The sequence below is a fragment of the Alternaria rosae genome (genome assembly GCF_020736505.1).
Source record: "Alternaria rosae strain MPI-PUGE-AT-0040 chromosome Unknown BKA58scaffold_4, whole genome shotgun sequence".
Lineage (NCBI taxonomy): Eukaryota > Fungi > Ascomycota > Dothideomycetes > Pleosporales > Pleosporaceae > Alternaria > Alternaria rosae.
The window spans coordinates 260,640-282,825 of NW_025763573.1; the positions used below are offsets into that span (position 1 = coordinate 260,640).

Below are 22,186 nucleotides of genomic sequence, written 5' to 3' on the forward strand. Positions count from 1 at the left end.
GGAAGCTGAAGGTGTGCCGGGACGCGCCCGAGTCAAGTCAAGTAATCACAAGCACGCTCTCTTCTTATCTTCTCCTGGCCGACGGTCGCTGCAACTATTCACTTGCTCCTCTAACATCCATACTCTGAGACGATGGCGACACTCATCCGCCCGCCGCCCATAGACCAGTCGCAATCCGAAATCGAAAATGTCCTCGAACTGACGCAACTGTCCGACATCGACCCTGACCTCTTCACCAACACGCGCCCACTATGGCATCCCCCGGGTGCGCGCGGTATCTTCGGTGGTGCTGCCATCGCCCAGACGCTCGCTGCAGCCCAGAAGACGGTTGATCCCGAGTTCACTGTACATTCCATGCACTGCTACTTTGTGCTTGCGGGCAACTCAGAGATACCACTCATATACCATGTAGAGAGAGTGCGGTCAGGGAAGTCCTACGCGACAAGAACAGTACAAGCGCGCCAGCGGGGCAAGGTCATCTTCACGACAACTATGAGTTTCGTGCGCCAGAACAGCGGAGGAGCGAAGAAGGTCGAGCATGTCGTCCCAATGGCTGACGTGCCAGGCCCAGAGGAGGATTCGGATTCGGAGATGCACCCCAGCGGCCACAGTCCGTTCCAGAGCCAGAGACTGGCGACCGAGAATGGTGAGTGCTTTCACATGTCAAGCTTCGTGGCCTACCCTAACCTCGTCCAGAGGACTCCGACAAACCTCACACCAAGAAGTGCCGTCAGTGGGTGAAGGCGCGCGGTCGCATCTCACCTGCCGGAGGCCACGAGGCCCACCTCTCCGCCATCGCCTACATGTCCGACAGCTACTTCATCGGCACTGTCGCGCGCGTCCACAAGCTATGGCGCTATTCCTCACAACGCAAGAGTGCCGCCAAGTCCAGCATCGGCGAAGACGTGCTCAAGACATTGCTGGAGATGGATGATGCCGAGTTGAAGCGTCAGTCCGTGAGCGAGGCCGACATCAAGCGCATACAGCGCATAAAGAATGGAGAGGATCCAAAGAAAGTTGCGGATGACGTGCCAGAGATTGGCATGATGGTCAGTCTGGACCATACCATTTACTTCCACAACCCCCGTACCTTCAGGGCCGATGAGTGGATCTTCACCGAGACAGAGACACCCTGGGCTGGCGATGGTCGTGGACTCGTCTTCCAGAGGATGTACACGAAAGATGGAACCCTTATCGCGACCTGCGTACAAGAGGTAAGACTCTCGCTCCTCAACCATACATTCAGCGATGCTAATTTCATCAGGGTCTTATTCGACTCAAGCAGAACGACAGCAAGTTGTGAAGACGCAGTCATGTTTCCGGTCTTCTTATTTGCGTTCTCAACCACCCGCTTGCATAGACTTATATCCTTTATTGATAGATCAATTAGACCTGACCAAATCTTCTGACACCCCACTCCATTCCTTGACGCGTTTTCATGAGTCTTCCCTCTTGCGCGAGCCGTGCCTCTTCCCAGTTTCCGGGTACGCCGTGATTCCCGAGGTCAGCTCACCCGCTCGATAACCACTGATCAGTCAGTATACGTCTATACCCACGAATGAGTATCGAGGTCACGATGACTGGACACGACTGAGGAGAAAAGCTCCAACGACCCAGCACACATGTCACTGCGACCCGTTGGCCCGAGAGAAGCAGAACAAAGAACCAGACCACAACATGCCAGTAGCTCCTTCTGTTGTACCCAGGAGTGAGCACTGTGGCTTCCGTTGGAAACCTCGGGATACCAACACGCACGTGCTGTGACCAAAAGCAGCGGCTAGCGTGGCTTCGTTGACGCATACTTATGATACACGGTCGCCGCTGCCTTTTCAACATGACGCTTCCCTCAGCTCTCACTCCTCGATAGCGCGTGGCCATCCTCACACGGCCCACTTATACGACGATATATGCCACTATTGGGTCCGCTCGAAGCCTGGCTACCGACATCGTATTGCCCGTGCTGGAGCGGGTAAGCGACGGAACTCATACATGATGTGGGTGGTTACGACAGAACCTGGGCGGGCGAGGGTTCTCAATGCGTCTTCTTGTTCGAGGTCATGGCTTCATGTGAGTCGGAGGTCAGTATAAATTCTTGCGTTCCCGGCAACGTATGCTTCCTTTCAACAGGCAGAGTACGGTGTAGATCACCCTCATATAGAACAACTACGAAAAGCCACTGACGACTATCGGCAAAGTACAACGCACCTTACGCTCACCGATCCAACCACTGAGGACTACGAGTTACCAGATCGACAAAACCTGGCCATGCGCAATGGATGACGGTTCACGCCAGCCCTGTCTCAGCCTAGGCTGGCGTAATCAACTGAATGCCTACGAGAATGGGTCTCATGCGAAGCCTGAGTGACTTCCCCCGTTACTGTTTCTACTTCTGCCGGCCCGACAAGAAGTCTGAAAAGGTCGATGATTGGACAGCCGGTCGTGTTGATTGGACGTGTGACGCCCAATGGGCCAATATCATCTACCTTTATCTTTTCGACGGCGGTTGGCGGGGAGACGGTGCCTTAATACAGCGTAGAGAAGAGGATACCGAGCAAATTCAGCGACAATTAGCAAAGGAAAGACGAAGTTGGGTGAAGAAGAATGGCCCACAGGCTGGTGATAGCGCCAGCAGGGATTTTACCGACAGCGAAAGGATATTGAGTTTTTGGGTGACAGGCGGCCCAGATGATAGAGCACCTAGGACAATTGATCCTACTGGGCTTGACTCAAACGGTAAGATACAGCTCAACCGTAAGGCCTCGCATGTCGAGCCTACAAGTGGCAACGCTGAATCCAATGTAGTTCTCATCGCCGCCAAAATGTACGCGAAAAGAAAAGCCTGGGACATAGGAGATTACGAGGGTAATAACGTTATTAGAGAGGCGATCGGTCTCCCCAAGGCAGTGAAGGTTGCTACCGAGACTCCGGAGGACGAGTTTAAGAAGATTGAGCTTCTCTTAGATTTATCGGCCGCAGGATTACCTGAGGTCACGGTCCTTGGGCGAGAGACATGGGTAGACGCGCCTTTACCACAGCAAAAGGAAATCGACGATCTGGTAGCCTTCATACAAGGTGGAGATTAGGTTGACGATGAGCAATACGCTCCTCGTGGGAAGGAGGTAACGCTCCTGTTTCTCCCCCGTACAACGTCATAATCTCAAACTGTCGCTATCGGAATGCTGGGCCTTGAGGGGTTTTCTACTTGTCCATGATCGAATGGCAATGTATGGGACAACATGGTAAACTAGAAGGTCAGAACGAAGCTTTTCTTCATTCGTTCATTCGTCAATCTCATCACACCCCTCCACCCGCCTAATTCGTAAAATCCCTCTTCGGCGCATCCCCCTCCTCCTTCCCACTCCCATACTTCCTCACATGTTCCTTATTGGCCCCCTTATCCGCCTCAAACTCCTTCAATTCCGGCGCACTCATATGCTTAACCACATTATCCGCCTGCCACTTCTTAAAGCTAAACCCCACGCCCTCATGACTATAATCCTTGTCATTCGCCTGATCCTTGTGATATTTAATCTGCATGAACTCGCTGTCTTTCGTCGCGGGATCCAGACTTAGTGATACAAGGCCCGTGATGGTGGCGGTCTTGGGGATGAGCCGAAAAGTCCAGGACTGCTTGTTTTTGAATTGGATCATGTCGTCGTCGGAGCGGATTACTTGGTAGGATTCGTTGATGGAGGCGTTGAAGAGTTTGGGGAGGGCGAACCACTGCCCGGCCATTTTATAGCGGTCGTTGGCGTAGACGAATTGGTCGTCGTAGACGCAGTCGGGCGTGTAGCGTTTTACGCGTTCGATGGTGGGTTGGCAGGAGTAGAGGGCGATGATCTGGGGGTAGGGTGTTAGTCTTTATGTTCGGGGGATCTGTTGTGGAAGAGGATGTGAACTAACGTCGTCGACTAAGGCCTGGCGTTGAGGGCTGAGTTTGATGCTCTTGCTCGGGTCGGGCTCGTAGTCTTCACTTGTAGCCGTCTGTCTGGGCTCAAACTGCTCGCCGGGCGCATCGCTTGTCTTGGGGAATCCTGAGTTCGCGCTGCTGACAATATCGCCAGTGGCCTGTCCGCTAGTTGAAGTCGACATCTCTGCTCTTTGCTGTCTGGCTGCTAGTCGAGGAGGCGGGTTGCTACTGCTTGGATTGGCTTTCTGCTCTGCGTTCCACAGCTGCACGGTAAGTGCTTTTTGAGGATGCTTGAGGGCGGGTTTGCTAATGAAGTTCTTGAGGTTGGTTGAGAGGAGTTTGGAGCGAGAGCCACTGGTTGCTGCAGGCATGGAGTTTGGGTTATCAGGAGCTGAATCCATTGACGCGGTTGTGCACTATATACGTGTTGGCCTATGTTGACGCGTGCATGCGTGAGCGTAAGATGACGACAGTGTTAATTGACGGTGCTAGATGCGGGAGTCGATGATTCATGGACTCGAAGACCGGGAGATCCAAATGTTCACGCGCGCGGTCTGGTGTAGGGAAAAGATGGGGGGTGGGTGCCGTGACCTGCATCTTGATCGGGGTCTAACATGGGATTTCAGGGCAGATTTGTGGAGAAGCGTTGCGTATGCCATGGGATTTGGATGTGTCGAGGGGTGCGGGTAAGGCTGATCGGCATCATCCGGGTGTTGCGGCATGACGTACGGTTGACTTCCTTTTCGGGCAACTTCACACTGGTGTCGACGGCAGTGTTAGTGTGTATACGCGTGTTGCCCATGGAGCGATCAGTTTGATCCAGCATACCAGCCTCCCAGCACCTGCGCGTTCCCTGCTACGCGTCTGAAAACCCCGGAAATGACAACAAAGATGCGAGCCATCATCGACATAGAGTACTGAAGCCACAAGCCACGTAATGACAACCAGCGCGATCGACTCATCCACCAAAAAGCGCGTCGCACAAGTCAAGCACCCAAGGATGTTCTCTCAGAAGCCGATTGACCTCGTGATAGATTACTGCTATAGTTACATGAGCTATCTAGATTACAGATCAGAAGGCCACCGTCATTACTTTTCGTTCATTACATTACCCCAAACCATTCCGCGCAGTCGCATATCGCAGGACACTGTAATAAATGCTTGCTGACAGGGCGCAATCAAAACGCTCATGGCCAAACCAAGTGACGCATTCGCCATGACCGGGCCACGCCGCCGAAGAAAAATAGTACAGGTCATTAGTGATTACAAGAGAACGTCGTAATGCGTTACCCGTCTATCCTCCATGTATCCGTGCCGTCGTTGTGTGGGGGATTAAAAGGGGGTTGGGTGAAGTCTTGCGATGAAGGAGAGTAAGAAAAAGCGAAAAGTGTGCTCTTGTACATGTCGTACAAAGGGTGGTGGTGTAAGTCGGCCGCTTAGACGAAGTAAGCGAGAGCGGCAGCACCGGCCATGAAGGCAGCGAGGGGCTTGGTGGAGCTAGCAGCGCCAGTGTACTCAGGGTAACCAGGGGAGGTAGCGGATGAGGCGTATCCGGTGGATGATGAGGCGGTACCGACGGGTGTGGAGGCGTGGGAGGAAGCAGGGGGAACAACGACAGTGGAAGTCTCCTCAGCAGGAGGAGGAGGGGCGTATTCGGAGGATGAAGCTGGGGGGACGATGACACTAGTAGTCTCCACAGGCGGGGGAGGGGCGTATCCAGAGGAAGACGCCTCGGGGACGACGGGAGTGGAAGTCTCCGGGATTGAGGAAGATTCGGTAATAACAGGAGGGATAGGCACAGACGAGGTGACGACAGGAGGGACGACAGGGTAGGTGGAAACGGCTGGGATGGGCACCGACTCAGTGATGATGGGAGGAACGACTGGATAGGTGGAAACCTCCGGGACGGGTACAGACGAGGTGACGACGGGAGGGACCACAGGGTAAGTGGAAGGCTTGGGTACGTGGGGGGTGGAGGAATCCTCAGGTACGTAAGGAGTGGAGCTGGGAGGAATGACAACAGTCGAGGTGATGGTGACCTCAGTAGTGCTAGAGACGTCTGGTACGTAGGGCTTGGAGCTCGAGTACGGCACGGTGATGGTCTCAGTCTCCGGGCAGGAAGAGCTGGAGCTCATGGGTGGCACGTAGATGGTGGTGGACGTAACGACTGGCGGCGTGTAGGTCGATGTCTTAACGGGAGGAGTGTAGGTGGAGGACGGCACAACAGGGGTGCTTGACTCCGGGCAGGGCGTGCCGGAGCTGACATGAGGAACGCTTGAAGACTCATGGACTGGGTAGCTGGAGCTGACGACAGGCGGGATGTATGTCGAAGAGATCACAACCGGAGGCATGCTGCTGCTCTCCTCGCAGGGAGTGCTAGACGCCTCGTAGGGCTTGCTCACAGAGGGAGATGGAGCGTAGCCAGACTGCATGTTGTTAGAACTGAACGCCTCAATAGGTGGCGGTACTTGTGTTAACATACGGAAGAAGGCACAGCGTAACCGCCGCTACTGGAGGCGCCGTAGCCGCCACCGTAGGGGGCAGCGTAGACAGCACCCACAAGGGCCATCGTTGCTAAGCAGTATCTCATCTTGTTCAGGACGAGATGTGTCGGATATATTAGAGAGTAAAGTGTATTACTAGGTGTGTGGTGCGAAGCGAAAGTAACAGAGCAACCGTAACGAAAGAGATGCTGTGTTGAAGATCGAAGACTTGATGAAGCTTGAGAGGCACGATAGATGAGACTGAGAAGGAATACCAACCTAATATACTCGTTAGGAGAGGCCGGATCTTCGCATTCTACCAGCCTTCTGCTTTGCCCTACCCATGGAAAGCCACAACAGGGTTGTATCCACGTACGACGGTTGAGGGGCTCCGAAGTCGTTCCCTACATTCATGCGGACGGTGTTAGTTCCAATTTTCCACAGGTTGATCATATTAGTAGCATAGACCATACCACGGGATGAGAGTCTCTCAGCATGGCAGACGTCTCTCAGTACGTTCGCTGGCCAAGTTTACCCTAGCAACCGACCGCCAAAGGTCGCTAGTCAGCGAACGATTTACTTAGGTTGTAGCTGCTTGCGCAAAGTTACCAGGCTAATCGGTGGTTAGGAGAACACGACACCCTGCCTTCTCATGCATGTTGATTTGGTGACCGTTTTGGTAATTACAAAGGTTGGAACTTACAGCTGTATTCCAGCCACCCCGCCAAACGCTGCTGAGTGGCAGTGGCATAACGCTGTCCAAACATGGCATAAGTCTTCAGCCGCACCAATCAAACGCCATCGAACCGTTCTCCTGTATTTGCTGTATTTAATGTATTCTCAGGTAACGCGAGGGTCATTGTATGAGTCCGAATTCATTCAACCAAGTATATTTGCGCGGACTGCAGTACCGCTAAGACATCGTGGGCTTTGGTCTGCCGTATACACGACCTGCACACCAAGACAATGGGACTTCAAATGATGGCGGTCTCAGCGGAATCTTGGAATACTGTTTACACTATTGTTTAGCGTTACTGCGATAAACAAGCTTCCTCGCTTGTGTTGTTGAGGGGCTGTACAACGTTGCAACTTACGCACCGTAGCAAGGATTCTACTACACCATCTCGAGAATTGCGCGTGCACTAAGACACTCTGACCAAACTTTCAAACTCTTTGCACGCGGCAGGGCTGTAGTGAGGAGATTCGTGCATGGCGCGGACTCTCCGTTTCTTTGCTGTTCCTCTGAGCGTGGCCAGTCTCAATCAATAGCTTTGAGCGTTTGTACCAGCCACTGTCAGGAGCTAAGACGGTGGCTTGCAGATGTGTCTATTGAAAATCAGGGTGTTTCCATATCGTGAACTTTTCGGCGCGTTGCGATTGGCGGACTCAGTGGAGGCTGGTAGTGTCCCAGCAGACTGCTGTAACGTTCGCTTGCCTTTGCTACCCCGCGTTACCCCGATCAGTGCATCCGGTACTGATCATGATGGCAATCGCAGTCAGAATCAGAATTTTCCTGACTGTCGTCGTGCACACCCGGCTGCGCGTCAGCTTACAGTACAGCTGTAGATAGTTCCTGCAGCAGCTGCCGCCGCCCTTCCGGAACGTAATCAGCTGGTTGCGACTGGCCTCCAGCCTAGCAAGGAGACCCAGTCGTATCGGGTATCGCAGTCACAGTTGGGTTCCAGACGACGGCTATTATGATGTTCGGGCGAGCAAGAGCTGCCGCGCACACCTGCAGTTCAGCTACCCGGCGCTTCATACAAGCGGCCGCGAACGCGTAACGGTTCAACGGCAGGCTCCACCCTGCATACACGCGAGCAGTAACACCTTCATCAATATCATCAGATCATGTCTTGGCCCATCAGCAGATCACGGCCTTGATCCAGCTCAATTCGAAGTTCGGCTTGCGATCAGGAAATAGAGGTCTTCCAACAGCGCGAAACTTGCAATGCGTTGCCCTGGCGATCAATCCCGAACTGTGGCGTAACGAAACACCATGCATCAAGACTAATCTAGTATGATGTCAGTATGGAGTATTTGTCGCATACTCTTCCCGAGCCGAGCTCGATGGGGTTTGATCTTTCCACGTTCGGTCTTCCCTGCATCGCCCTGGCGGCACCTCACCATCCGTCAGATGTAGTAGGGCTTGCTCAGTGATTAGAATTCGTCCAAGTATTGGAAGTCCGGCTCTGGCGCATCCGATTCAAATAGTGCGTAGTTATGTGTTGTAATGGTGTCACCAGATTGTTGTGTCGCAGGTCAAACGGTCGTGGCTGACTGTGTAAATATCTTTATGTATTGAGGCCGGTAGCAGACGTGCTGTCATTTCCACAAAAACACTGTGCGTCAGCTACGCGTGAGCAAGCCAAGCCCGTTGCGACGCGACTAATCATCGTCATCGCTTTCTGTTCCGCTATCCCAGCCTTCATCGTATTCTTCCGCGAGGACTTGTAAGCCGTTGCACAGCGCTTCCTTTTCTTCAATACCCCCCATTCGCTTGACGAGTTGCTCGACTGCTCGGATCTGATCAGCGACAGTGGTGCTTGTCGTCAGTCCCGTATGTACAGCAAGCTTAGTGGAGTGGCCAGACCCAACGTCCAGCATGGACCGAGGAAAGCTGTCAAGTAGAGGAAATAGTAGCGGTGCGGCGAACCTAAAACGCGTCAGCAGATATTTCACATCTTGCGCCCAACATTGTAGCCGCTGACAACACGGGAACCGCATCGTTGTCGATTGGATGACGCATACCTTTGCACTGCCGGTCCACTATCGAACCTGTCATGAGGATCACGTTCGTTGTCTTCGGATAAGGCCCACTCTCCACGAGAAGCCTCCGCTCGCCCAAAAACGTGCTCTTTCTTTCCTTTCCTGGTAGCCGTTCTGTAGTCGCGAGTGAAGGTATCGATGTCGAACTGGCTTAGTCGATCGTCGCCCTCACTTGTCTGCCTTGATGTCATAGAACCAACCTTTTCCGCTTTCTCGGCTTCATCCAAAGCCTTATCTGACAGTACTTCCGGATCTGCAGCACTCATTTCGAGCTTCGCTATACGTCGTTTCCCGGTACTGTTGATAGTGTTTTCCAAGTCCTGAAGCGTTCCGCGTCCGCCTAAAGATGCTCTCAAACGTGAAGATATGGTCATGCTTTCCAGACCCATGACTTGTAAAGCTGCAATATGCCAGGGAGAAGTTGCATCTAATGATAGATAGCCTGGTAATTTAGCAGGGCTGTTCGACATCGGGACGTATACTGACGACTGTTCCCCAAGTATTTGAAGAGATCGCGCCGAATTCGCCACTTGTTGTATGCGTCTTTCCTGCTCTGTGTTAGTGTTTACTTTTTCCAGAACCTAGAATAGAACCTACTCGAGGAGTCGATGAGTTGGCGCCATAGTCACCTAAGCCCCATGTCCAAATGCTCATCTTGCCGTACTCGTCTCTGAGCCTTTCGAGCCATCCCGAGGCCCAGCCGCCCCAGGCGTCATCAACACCCGTGAAGATCTGCAGTCCTTGAATGCCATCACATTCTTCGACGAATGGTCGTAAATCCCTGTCCACCAGATCTACTTCTCTCTCAAGCTTCTCGAAAAGCTCCATACCTACGTCCCAGCTCTCAAAGGGCATGAGCTTGTCGTTGACGTCGAACTCCGACAGCTGAACAATAGACTTTGGATGGTAGTAGACACGGCTATAATCTGACCAGTATCTGACAGACGATGTGCTGAGCGGAGGAGGCTGTAGGCCGGCATCGAGATGCTCCTGATAGGCGGATTGTGGTATCGTCTCTGTCGCGCGCTGGACAATAGGCTTTGATGGCCAAACGCCGTTCTGGTCCAATATGCTCCTGTCGTCTTCGGCCTCGTACAGCGCATTGATCTTTCTCATGCTACCAAAAGCACCTTTGAGATCGTATATGAGCGTCCTTGGCGTGAAAGTATCGGACCCATCCGGAGCAACGCCTGGCCTAAATAGTATGTCATGATTCACAGGCGATTCTGGCTCGGGCGGATATGTGAAATAGGATTCCTTCGAGTATATTAGATGAGGCGACAGAGCGCCAAGAATTCGCGACGTACTTGTGTATTCCAGAAGTGAGTGCCAAGGTAGTTGCTTTGCTTGCCGAACTGCAAAGTCACGATTTCGTGCATGACGACAAATAAGTTGTAGTCGGTCAACGGAAACGGCTGTATACACGATGACCTGGTGTTGAAGTGGGAGCGAGAGATGAGTTGACTAGCGATGGTGCAGACGGAGATAAACGGTGATTGGCGAGATCAAGCTCTGTCATTGCCCCGCACGTGCACACGCGAAGAGGAAAGAGCGACTCCACTGCATCCTAGTCAACGATCTATCACCAAGAGGCTCGTTTTCTTTTGGCTATATCACACCTTGGAGGTGTAAACCGTCTTTCAAATTCATATAGTATAATCCATATTGTGGTGAAATCCTCAGGGTCTATTATAAGTGTTAGATGCGACTAATGGAAAGGCCATATCTTGGTGAAACTTTCCATAATGTCTGCAAAGTCTGCCGAAGCCTGCAGGCTGATCATTCTAGACGCTGTCGAGAGGAATTGGCTTGCTGAGCGGCTTGCCACAGGAGCTATGGGCGAGAGTTAAAGGAGGAGCATCCGCCAAGAGGTCTGGGCACATCTTGCGCTTCTGGGACGACGGTCGAGCGGCGAGCTTGAAGTATGGACGCCTCGCCAGTAAAATAGAATTCGACAAGCCTGTTCAAATATCGTGGAAATCCTCAAGCACGCGAGAAGAAAAATGTCAAGGATGAGAACCAAGACACACGCGTTACCTGGAGGGCTTCGCTTGCCTTTTGTGTATGGGCAGCGCTCGTTCACGCGCGAATGATTGACGGAGACAGACTCTCAATCCCAATCAGCCCAACACGCATCGCAGAGATCATCCGTGAAAACCGGGAAAGACCTGACATCAGCACCGCAAAACCCGTTAATTCAGAAGCCTCCAGCGGTATCGATGCTTCATAAAGCGCTAGTTTCCTTGCCAGTTCTCTTAGCAGCGCACTTGCAACGTTGAGGTTCAAGAAGCGTCGTATGGATTGGGATGAAAAATCCGGCGATGGAGTTGGAGATACAGTCTCATTGGCCACGTCACCAGCCCCAAGAATGATTCCGGCCGTAAGCTCAGTAAGTCACATCGACAGTTCCAATTATCCTTCTAAAAATTGGTCAGATGTCTCAATCTGTTCAGTTCCCCAGGAAGGCTCGTGAGACCGGGCCAGGCTCACCTTCTTACGAGCTCGCCGCGTCGAAGAAGAAATGCGCGACCCTCGAAGCCGAAGCCGAGCGACGAAAGACAGAGAACAAACAACTCCAAGAATCATGCAAAGAGAAACTGTCAGCGCAGTGACTCTGCGAAATGAGTTGGCCGTCACCCGTGAGAAGATAGAGAAACTCGAGCGAGACGGCGCTGGGTTACAAGCGAAGATGAACAGTCTCCACAAGTTGAAGCAGGCGCATGTCACACATCTTAGCACATTCTACTCAAGGTCATGGCTTTCGAAATTGGTGAACGAGATGGTATGAGTGTGTCAGAAGTTCCTGACAACTCAGCGATTTCGACGATGCTGCTCTCATTTGGTTGTTGCTTACGATACAAGAGAATTGTAATCTTTGGATGTGCTTCGGCTGTCGGCCAGGCCCTATTTGTCTGTACACGACACAGCGGATGCTATTGACGCAGTTTCAGCAGCAGCAGCAGGCTATGGAGTCATCTGTATGTCCTTTTCCTTCTCAAGTTGCTTTCCAAATGTGTGCATTTACTACTTCCTCTCTATCCACTGTTAGGGTAGCACTTGGCTGGTACTCTTCAGGGTGCCCCAGAGCCGAACAGGTTGACTCTAATTTTTCGTATAGACAAGAAATATTCTATCGATATAATTTGCGCACTGAAGTGAATGCAAATTCTCGTTTGTTATGATCTCCTAGGTAATCCGACGACGCTAGTCGTGTTAGTGACGCATTTCGCCTACCTAAGTACCTTCCCCCGTCTCCTTCGCAACTCATACTGGATTGGAACTGCACTATCAATTCGATTACGCACGAGTACAACCCTAATTTACTGTCGCGACAATACGGAGTTATTTCCCCAGTGCTGAACCAGTCTCAGCAGATTGGTTCAACCTAGAGACCATGTAAGTCCCATCTTTACTCAAACGCAAAACAACACCCAAACAGGCCCAGGTACTCTAAAGACATGGTGACCGGCATCGTCAACTACATAACGCGATATCAATGACTGACTACTATGGACCCCCGTTCTACCCCGGTAGAGTCTTCCTCGGTACCAAGGCAGGCACTCGCGTGTGGGCCTATCTGCGCAGGATAAAGAGTGACCATAAAGCGATGAGGGAAGTTCACTACGACGACGACTGCGGCGGCGACGAAAAGGGCCATACATCTTTTGCGCAGTCTCATTTCGTACCATGGTGTCGCCTTGTCGCAGATGATGTGTGTCTTATTGGTACTTCAGCTTGGGAGGAGCGATTGAAGATAGTGATCAAGATCGTCATGTTGGAGGCTGGCTACTCTGAAGCCACAGTGTCTCTTATACCCGCCGATCTACTTAAATCAATACGAAAAGATGTCGAGAAGGGTCAGGGAAACGTACCGCAAGCAGCTAGGCCAACTATACAATGGTCTGCGGGTCATATCGCAGCTCCTTCTGCATTGGATTCCGCCCTCGATCACACTGGAGAGGTTAAGGACAGTACCGCACTTGATATGTCGAAGTCTAGACCGCACAGGACTACAGCGACACACTACATCAAGGTACTGAAGGACATCATCACCACCGAACATGGGTTCCAGACGCGTCCCATGGCGGCCCGCTAAGCTCGAGCAATTACCTTGTTGGGTCCCAACAACCGGGAGTACTTCGCCTTATTCTCTGGTAAAGTCCTCCTAGGCCATCTACGCAACGACTACAAAACACCAGTATGGGCAGCATTCCACCGCCCCAAGCCCATCGCGAAAATACAGACACTTTCGGGACAGTGGCGCATGCGATTCTTCGATGGCAATCTATTCGAGGTCGAGCTACCCGAGACACTAGACGGCGCCGTGGAGTTTGCGCCTACCTTTCAGCTACTCACCGAGAGCAAAGACACGGTTGGGCCATCCAAAGTTGGCTTGCTAGGATTCGTACGTGCGTACGTGTCGCACTCATCGATGCGGGAGTCCAGGACGATGAGGGCTTTGTAACTCGGGGAGACGCACGATCCAAGGAGCTGGTCGCAGTGATCAAGAAGGCGTGGGCACGACTACGACGGACACTACAAGGAGATGGACGGGAAGAAGCTTTGCCACCACGATACCGAAAGTCGCGAAAGACCCGTACAGCAGACGCCTCTGCTGTAGACGCTGCAGCGCATGGACAAGAACGAAGGCCTACAGACACCCAGCCTAGCAACGACGAACAGCAAGCAAATTCGCCCACGGGCGATCTCATCCAAGATCTCATCGAGTTATCCGAAGACAAAGACGACATCATGGAAACAGGCTACCAGCTCCGCACATCCAGTCCATGGCCCACTTTTCCGAAGCACGAGCTCTTCACCCCAGCGCCCATCTCTTCCGCTATTAATAAGAAACAAAAGATCGCGTCGTCTAACCGCACGTCCCTGCTCGACTTCATTAATCTGACTACCAAAATCAACGCCGCGGATACTCCTGCGCTTGAGGAACAGGTCCGCGCATTGACCGAAGCCAAGATCTCTTTGGAAAACACTGTCAGCGATGTGAAAGCACAGATCAATGATTACAAGACGAAAAATCAGGAGTTGGAAGTGTTCAAGGCCAAGCGTGTTGAGCACTGTCAAGCTGTGATACTCAATATGCTGACGCAGAGGATCGTAAGGAACGGTAGTGACGAGGTGAATGCGGAAAAAGATGCGAAGGCAGAGTATACTCAGGTCTACGGTCTTCCAATTGTGGAAGACATTAGAGGAACTTGGAAGAAAGTCCTGTTGATTATGTGGGTGTAAGATTTTGGATTGATGTTTTGGTTACAGAAGTCCCCGCTCAAAACCCACCGAGACCATCGTCGCTGTCTTCGTAATCGTAAGACCAGTTGCGATCAGCGTCTTTTTCCTCCTGTTCTTCTTTCCTACCCGTCAAAGCTTTCCACTCATGTTCCTCCACCGCTTTTCCTAGCCCAATAGATAGCTGCAAGTCTTCGTCTTCACCCTCAAGTGCATGGTAGCTCCAAACATAGTCCACATCCGAAATACAATGTGGTTCATTCACGGCGCCAATGCGGCATTTTACTTTGAGTATCTCGACTGCAACGACTGAAACTTCTTCGCCAGAGGATGTCATGTTAGATGCCGAGTCTACCCGTCGGAATGGTAGTTGGACTTGGGTTTGCGGGGTCTCGGTAGCCTCGGTTATGGGCTCGTGTGACACAGTCGCGCGCTTGTGACTTGGGGATTTGGAAGTTTGGAGACCGGTGACGAAGTAAATTGGCTTGTTTTGTTGCGATAGCTTGCGGAGAACGTCCTGCGTTGTGGTGTCGTTGCGCAAAGTGTCGAAGACTTGTGATGGGTCGGTCAGGGTAAGTTGAGCTGTGGACTCTGCGTTTTCTTTTTTCGAACAGCTTGCCTTTTGTATGAAGTCTGTAGGTATTGAGGGCTTGATGAAGTCGGAAGAAGCGTTTAGAGGATTGGTAGTGATTTGCCCAAGGGCGATGGATGTTGATGGCAGTGGTTCTGGAAGATGAAAAAGCGACATGTTCGACACGGATCTGCGTTCTAGGCTGCGACTGAATCGGTTAGGCTACTTTAATGCAAGGTAAGTAGCTAAGACGTAGATGAGGAGATGCAGAACAGTGAAGTATGAGAGCTGGGGAAGACCGGCTGTGAAGTTATATTTCAACGCTGTGGACTTGGCCCAGTCTTTCAGTCGCACCATGACATAACTGCTGATGCTCATGCGTTAGCATAACGTTTCTGCGCTTGATGCTAGTTCAATGTGACGTCTGCTATTCGTTGTCGCCCTGTCGTCGGTCGTACGGGAAGGGATGATCTTTCGGCGCGAGAGTATAGCTCGGCTAACAAAGGGTTATGAGGCCCAGTGTTTGCTCCACCAAGGGTTAAGTTACTCAATTGGCGAACAAAGCCCGCAAACTTGCCATTGCGTTACTAAGATGCAGCCAGGGTGGTGGTCTGATGGACATCGGCTGACTTGTTCCTGAGTGCGATCCGACCTCGGGCTCGGAAGGCTAGATTGCATGCATCAGCGGGAGGACGCGGAGCCGCATGCTAGGATTTTCCATAGATCTTGGAGGACCGCTTCGCGAGGAATTACAGAGCCATTTCAATCTTTGATAAGGAGATGCCATGAAGAGCCTCATGTGCCGTGGGTATCTCGTAGCGCGACAGACTCCAGAGCTCGCGTGCAGCTTCCAACAAACAAAGGGACGGTAGCTATCGCACTGGGAAAGCGCTTGCGTGTCAACATGCGGAGATAACAAAGGACTGAGATTGAGATTGCTGATAACGAATGTGTGCTGCAGTGAGCCGCTGCCTCGGGATGGTTTGCAAAGGATGAGGGGTGATTCGTCATGTGAAGAGCTGACTAAGGACGAAACGTGGCGTCGTGGCGCGTGGGCTGGCGTGACGCGATCCACATGACACGCTCTTGGATGTGACGTTTGTCCTTGGTAATATGTACGTCGCGCTTACCGTCATTGCATCGTTGTCGCCTGCAATTGACCGTCGCTCGTCCGTCCTTGATATTGGAAATGAAGCTGGGTCGGATGACTGGGATGGTCGGCCATGAATATCGCTGCTTTCGGCAGCGGGCGGAAAGCTGACACTGCCACACTGCGGGAGGAGCATGTACCGTAAACATGACAAGCCAACTTTCGGGCCACTTTTGCAGCCCAGACACCTACCAATTCCTACGGCTAGCCTACCATGGCAGAGACATCTATAGCCCCTACCCACCATCAGCGTCGCCAAAGTGCCCTCGCCGACATACAATTCGCTTCCATCGTCGACGATGACCTCACACCCTCCGAAGACGAGTCGCCGGAGGAAAGCGCGTTTGGGCTCGAGACAGCGCAGTCAGCGATTGGAGTCAGCATAGGAAAGCAGCAGACGCGTCTGACTTCGCCGAAAACACCCGCAGCGGAAAAGGCTGCTGCCCTAGAGGACACGGAGGACGGGGCCTTCTTCGATGGCTGGCAGGAAGCTACCGATGCTACACCGGAATTGAAAAAGACGACACCGCGTCCAGAGCCGAGCAAAGATATCCAGAAAGCTGATGTGAGGCCGAAACCCACGCACACATCAAGCAATGACGACCGCGAGCGACAATCCGACCCCCGAGCGCGACTCCCTTCGCCATGGCGAGCAGGACCCAAGACATTCCACAAGGAGAAGGCGGGCGACCATCGAGCCATACTCCGCGAGCACCTACAGATTGGAAGACGGCGGGCATCCTCGAGCGGCTCCATGGGGGACACGATGCGCAAATACATGCCCTTCACCCTGCCCACGTCCATCACCAAATCCTACAAAGACATGCACTTTTCGCTCCCGAGCCTGTCAGCACTCTCGCTCGATACGGAGAAGCCACGCACCTCTGACAGGCGGAGGAGAGATACCTTCGCCAGCAGTGGACCGGCCCGAGACATACCGCAGCATGATGGCGCCAGCCACTCCACACCCCAAGAGTCGAGGAGCGCATCGAGGAACCTCGTACAGGTGCCACAGCAACCCAATACCGCTCCGATACCCCAGCGCGAATTCAGCGACGACAGCACCGATACCCTTCACCCTTCCCCCCAGAGACCGACTGATCGACCGGCGCCCAAGTTACGGCGGTCCAATTCCGAGGGCTCTCTACTCGTATATCGCACAAGGTCTTTTGCGTCTTCGCTCGGCGACGACACACGTTTCGAGAGTGTACAAGAGCAGGTCAACAGTAGGCTGAAGGCTCTTAGAGACAGCTGGCAAGACTCGAATTTCAAGCTGCCAAGCCCTTCGTTCCCAAACTTCAACCTATCGTCTAGCAGCGAAATATTCAGAACCCGCAATGCCAGTATAGCGTCTAGACTTCGCGAAACTGACAACATCCGCGCAAGCGAGCCTGTATCGGCAGCACGTCGCGACTCGACAAGGAAGAAGCGCCTTCCGTCGAAAGGTGGGGACAGCGAGTTTGAGCCGCATCCATACTTCACACAAGCTCTGCAAGAGCTCGAAGGGGATTTGGTCGTGCTAGGGGGCTATCGAGGTTCCATTTTGCGCTCAGCAGAACCGCCCCATCGACAGCTGTGGGTGCCCATCAAAGTCGGGTTGAACCTACGCAAGGTAGACTTGGAAGTGCCTTTGGATCCACATGCGGATGAGCGCATGGAGGAGAGCATTATACCCAGCGGCATGCTGACCCACATTGGCCCCGTCGATATAGCCAAGCGCCTGTTCAAGCGTCTGAATGCATGCGATAATGTCAAGGATGGTAAACTCAGGGTCCACAACTACGGCTATGACTGGCGGCTCTCTCCGCACTTCCTAAGTCGAAGGATGATACAATTCTTAGAGTCGCTGCCCTGTAATCAGCCAGGCGTCCCTCCAGAAAAGCGTGGTGCCGTTATCGTCGCACACTCATTAGGTGGCTTGATCACACGTCATGCTATCAATCAGCGTCCCGATCTAGTAGCCGGTGTTGTATATGCCGGTGTGCCTCAACGCTGCGTGAATATCCTAGGTCCATTCCGCAACGGCGACGATGTCCTCTTCTCCTCACGCGTGCTTACAGCTCAAGTAAACTTCAGCATTCGCACATCCTACGCTCTTCTGCCTCTTGACGGGAAGTGCTTCATCAACAAGCGCACGAAAGAAGAGTATCCTGTAGACTTCTTCGACGTAAACACCTGGAAAGAACACCGCCTTTCTCCATGCATAGCAGCGCCTCTGCCTCGCCCCGAACAACCCAAAGACAGCAATTTCAGCGTTAGTGGGCTGATGAACGCCGTCTCTTCGTCACTCCCAACCTTCTCCGCTCGCAAGAGTAGCACCGCAAAAGACGCAGCCGATGCAGCTCGCAACGCCGCGAACAACGTCACAGAAGGAAGCGCGGAGCAAGCAGGCATGGGACCACAGATGGGCCACGAACACAACATCGAGACCTCTAAAGAGCCGAACCCCGCAACCGACGTCACGATCCCTTACGACAAAGCCGTGGAGTATCTCGCACGAACCCTGGCTGAAGTCAAAGCCTTCAAACAAGAACTCGACCACCGGCCCGAACACACAACGTCAAACGCATACCCGCCCATCGCACTCATCTACGGCAAGTCCACACCGACTGTATACGGCGCAAAGGTAGAAAGCAAAGAAGCCATCAAGCGCGCAGACGTGTACGACGAGCTTGCCTTTGCGAGCGGCGACGGCGTTGTACTCGCCCGTGCGGCTATGGTGCCTACTGGATACAGTGTGGTTAGGGGCGGTGTCGTCTCGAGCGACCGCGGGCACGTCACGCTTCTGGGTGATCTGGAGGCGGTTGGTCGGTGTCTTTGTGCTGTTATTCATGCGAGGAGGAATGGCGTTGGGATGGGGGCTGGGGCGCGGTGAGGTTGTAGAGACGCCCACATCATTTTACCCAGAGTCAATACAATCAGATCTAATTCATGGATACGGTAGTGCGTTTCTTGCTGTGTATGGGTTTTGTACTCGTGCTTTGATGCGATACATTCATATTAGAGAAGAGTCTCTTGAGACAAATTCAACAATCGCTACAAGACTACACGCCGAGCGGCAGACATCGCACAAGCTCGTCGAAGCGAAGAACAAAATCTCCCCGGTGTTCGCCAAGCTTCTCACCCTTTTCCAACATGTGCGTTTCTCGCGTGTCTTTGTCGGCCCTTTCCTCGGTGCTACCCCCTCGTATACAACGGTTTGCTAGGCGATGCGATCGGTGAGCGAACGATGAAGCGGGGCGGAAGCGGCTACAAGCGATAAGACGCGACGCGGCGGACGGTACGGGCCATCGTGTGCGGCGCTGGGTTCGAAGTCATAACGAAGCCATAACGAAGTCATGTTTGGTAGTATGTGGGCACATACCTACCCGTCTTTGTTCGGCTCTCGATGTAATGTCGTCTCGTGTGTTTTGCGCTGGACCCTTGGCCAGGATGAGTGAATAGAACGTGTGGGTGGTGCTGAGGTCGCGGAGGGTTTGCAATGGTGTTGCTTTCTTTGTCAACTGCTGGAAATCTTAGGAGCTAGGAATGAGCGTTCAGAGGTTCTGAATGAAGAGGAGATGGAAAGGCATAGCAGACACATCTGTACTCCTTGAATCTAATCCCTCTATGATGCTGGCGGACTTCGATCGCGCCAGTCCTGCTGTATTCAATAACCAAGCAGGTAATTCCAAATGTATGACCTTCGACTGATGGGTCCACTAAGATTGAGATTCTGCAGTAAATCACTCAGTCCCAAGATTGGTACCAAATGTGGGCTCATTCGCTCAGGAAACACCGGAAGCTGATTGACACGGGTTGCTACTAGAGCGCTGTCATCGCCCATGAGTCGCAGAGGGCTGTTGTATGCGAATTGAGTCAAGGAGTACATGTGGGAACGGTAAAGGGGCATGTTGATCACGTTGCTCAGTTCGATCGAGAGCCTCGACAGCCTATGCTGAGCCACCCGCATCGTCATCTAGCGCTCGCTCGTACGAGACACTAGCCACCTTTATAATGGTATTGCCGTCTTCCCAACCACGACATGAACGACTGGATATTTGAGAGCACTCTGTCGTGACGAAGTTCCGCAGTCTGGCATATCAGCCGTAACATGTAGCACTAACAAAACCCTATAGGCTGCGCTTAGAGTGTCAAGTCAAGATTTACCTCGGAAATGCGCATGCCGCGTGACAGAATGCGAGTGGAAAGACAGATCAGCCGGTGGCAACAGCTCCGATACTCACAGCCAGATCGATGGGATTGTTGCGTGGAAAGAGGTCCTTTCCGTTCGAGGCTAGTGTGCTTGGCTTTGTTAGGCCATCTGGTACCGTACCCCAGCCTTCCGCTAATCTGCACTTGGAACCTCCGTCTTCCCCATCATCGAGATCACGTCGCCAATCGCTCTATTTACTCCATCTAGATCAATTAGCAGCAACAGCTCCTACTGAGATCGATTTCAACCAACTCAGGTTCGCTGCAGCGAAGCGAGATTTCGGCCTCAAATTCGTCACGAAGTCGCGATCCTTCATTTAAGCGCGCGTATGCAGCTCTGACCATCACGTCACATCACCAACCAATCCTGGACTGTCACGCGATGATGTGCACCGGGGATAAAATCGTCTTTCGGGGATGCGGTAACAGACAGTGCACTTTTTAGCATTCCGAACTGGTATCAATGCGGGGGTGAGGAGCTCGTGGCTTCGGTTGCGTCTGACGGCTTGTGGACAGCCTCCAAAACTTCGCTTTGCCTTGTATCTTCAAGACGAGTCATGACTAGATGCTGACAAGCCATCCATGTAGTCATACGGCACATCCGAATACTTGGGAATCTTCTCAGATGCGCAGGCGTAAACACGCTAGACTACGGGGCTATTCCGAAAGGACACTGTACTCCTCCGAGGTCACAGCAACAGGCGTCATTTCTCGTTGGTACCGATACACTGCTAGTCTCCCGTGCTCAGCTACTGCTCAAGACGGACCAAGTAAAGTCGCTCCTCAACAAGTTCATCTCGCTACCACTGCACATCGCCAATTCGATGGACAATCAGCCCTGACAACAACGTGTCGTCTATCGATTAAGATCAAGGCTTAATCCATGTGAGAGAGCTTCTCAAGCGCACGAACTCATCACGCCTCGCAGGGGATAGCTCAACACGGCCCTAACACAACGGAGACTCGGCTGCACCATGCCATTCCTACTGTCGATGCATTCCCCTCGAATAATTCCCGTTAGCGTTGACGGAGACATCGTCTCGTCCCTGCTAGAAGCGGAAGGTGGAGAGCGCAGCCAAACGCTCGCATCAGATCTAGAGCAGCCCACACACGTGATGGGCTGGTTCATGCGTGGCGTCAATTGACCAGTGACGAGGCTACCGCCTCTCGCGAGTGTCAGTACACGATCCGCGCTCCTGTTGAATGCCGTCAGCTTAAGCCCCTATGAGTGGCGGAGAACGCATGATCTTCTCGAAGGATTGACCACTCAAACTGGTCAAGTCGCCATCACATCCAGGGTAGGGGCCTTCGGCAGGCGTTTCAGGGAGCTAGCCTTAGTCTACCTGTGGCAAGCGGTTCCCGCGCGGCTGCTCAGACCAATTCTTTGCATTCGCTCGAAATTACCATCTTGGTACTGGGTCCTTCGATACGATACTTGGGGACGGATGTCATGCAAGCCCAAGGACCCACTGCTCCCGCTTTCACAGTCTTTGTAGTTTGGTCCGCTACTCAAACTCTAGGCTACAAGTGGACAAGTTGTGGGAACCATGTACACAATCTATCTGAACCCGGCTGGTTCATTTCGTACACAATGTACGTCGATTACCCCAATGCCCTGGCATAGCCTAAGCAATAGGCGGTCAATACGCCGCTAAGCTGGGCTTCCACGACGTAAGATGAAATCAAAATGGGTTTGTAAAGTGTTGATCAGCTGCTGACTCGAAACGATCTCAGCTACGATGACGGAGCCCCCAAACCGTGCCGCATTGCAGCTCGTATCGCATCGTCACCTTATGCAAGATTGTAGTCATTCATTTCAGGTCAGAAGTGCGGTGGAGGCATGTATCTCACAAACTGCGTCCAATGGG

At 52.7% G+C, this 22,186-nt stretch overlaps 8 protein-coding genes across 8 annotated transcripts; 4 read left to right on the top strand and 4 right to left on the bottom strand.

Annotated features, from left to right (window-relative positions):
- Nucleotides 1-132: 132 nt before the first annotated feature.
- Nucleotides 133-1,303, top strand: BKA58DRAFT_312586 (thioesterase-like superfamily-domain-containing protein; the record flags this gene model as incomplete). The annotated part of the gene is made up of 3 exons (XM_046167390.1): nucleotides 133-646; nucleotides 697-1,214; nucleotides 1,265-1,303. The coding sequence occupies 3 exons, from the start codon at nucleotides 133-135 to the stop codon at nucleotides 1,301-1,303; spliced, it is 1,071 nt and encodes a 356-aa protein (XP_046025786.1).
- A 702-nt stretch (nucleotides 1,304-2,005) lies between these two features.
- On the top strand, nucleotides 2,006-3,197 carry BKA58DRAFT_455692 (uncharacterized protein). The gene has a single exon (XM_046174567.1). It carries the CDS (start codon nucleotides 2,328-2,330, stop codon nucleotides 3,081-3,083), a length of 756 nt encoding a protein of 251 aa, XP_046025787.1. The 5' UTR covers nucleotides 2,006-2,327; the 3' UTR covers nucleotides 3,084-3,197.
- Nucleotides 3,198-3,312: 115 nt separating this feature from the next.
- BKA58DRAFT_313557 (uncharacterized protein) lies at nucleotides 3,313-4,281 on the bottom strand (the record flags this gene model as incomplete). The annotated part of the gene is made up of 2 exons (XM_046167435.1): nucleotides 3,313-3,840; nucleotides 3,904-4,281. The coding sequence occupies 2 exons, from the start codon at nucleotides 4,279-4,281 to the stop codon at nucleotides 3,313-3,315; spliced, it is 906 nt and encodes a 301-aa protein (XP_046025788.1).
- Nucleotides 4,282-5,256: 975 nt separating this feature from the next.
- Nucleotides 5,257-6,991, bottom strand: BKA58DRAFT_140820 (uncharacterized protein). The gene is made up of 3 exons (XM_046164585.1): nucleotides 6,867-6,991; nucleotides 6,393-6,797; nucleotides 5,257-6,336 (listed from the first exon to the last, which is right to left on the bottom strand). The coding sequence occupies exons 1-3, from the start codon at nucleotides 6,888-6,890 to the stop codon at nucleotides 5,347-5,349; spliced, it is 1,419 nt and encodes a 472-aa protein (XP_046025789.1). The 5' UTR covers nucleotides 6,891-6,991; the 3' UTR covers nucleotides 5,257-5,346.
- A 1,787-nt stretch (nucleotides 6,992-8,778) lies between these two features.
- Nucleotides 8,779-10,538, bottom strand: BKA58DRAFT_400470 (mtDNA inheritance protein dml1; the record flags this gene model as incomplete). The annotated part of the gene is made up of 4 exons (XM_046171592.1): nucleotides 8,779-9,046; nucleotides 9,142-9,707; nucleotides 9,757-10,416; nucleotides 10,467-10,538. 4 exons carry the CDS (start codon nucleotides 10,536-10,538, stop codon nucleotides 8,779-8,781), a joined length of 1,566 nt encoding a protein of 521 aa, XP_046025790.1.
- A 2,117-nt stretch (nucleotides 10,539-12,655) lies between these two features.
- On the top strand, nucleotides 12,656-14,406 carry BKA58DRAFT_455699 (uncharacterized protein; the record flags this gene model as incomplete). Its single annotated transcript, XM_046174568.1, has 3 exons — nucleotides 12,656-13,192; nucleotides 13,418-13,564; nucleotides 13,606-14,406. 3 exons carry the CDS (start codon nucleotides 12,656-12,658, stop codon nucleotides 14,404-14,406), a joined length of 1,485 nt encoding a protein of 494 aa, XP_046025791.1.
- BKA58DRAFT_140862 (uncharacterized protein) lies at nucleotides 14,340-15,401 on the bottom strand. The gene has a single exon (XM_046164586.1). It carries the CDS (start codon nucleotides 15,149-15,151, stop codon nucleotides 14,444-14,446), a length of 708 nt encoding a protein of 235 aa, XP_046025792.1. The 5' UTR covers nucleotides 15,152-15,401; the 3' UTR covers nucleotides 14,340-14,443.
- A 937-nt stretch (nucleotides 15,402-16,338) lies between these two features.
- Nucleotides 16,339-18,999, top strand: BKA58DRAFT_314156 (uncharacterized protein; the record flags this gene model as incomplete). The annotated part of the gene is made up of 1 exon (XM_046167463.1): nucleotides 16,339-18,999. The coding sequence occupies one exon, from the start codon at nucleotides 16,339-16,341 to the stop codon at nucleotides 18,997-18,999; it is 2,661 nt and encodes an 886-aa protein (XP_046025793.1).
- Between the last annotated feature and the right edge of the window lie 3,187 nt (nucleotides 19,000-22,186).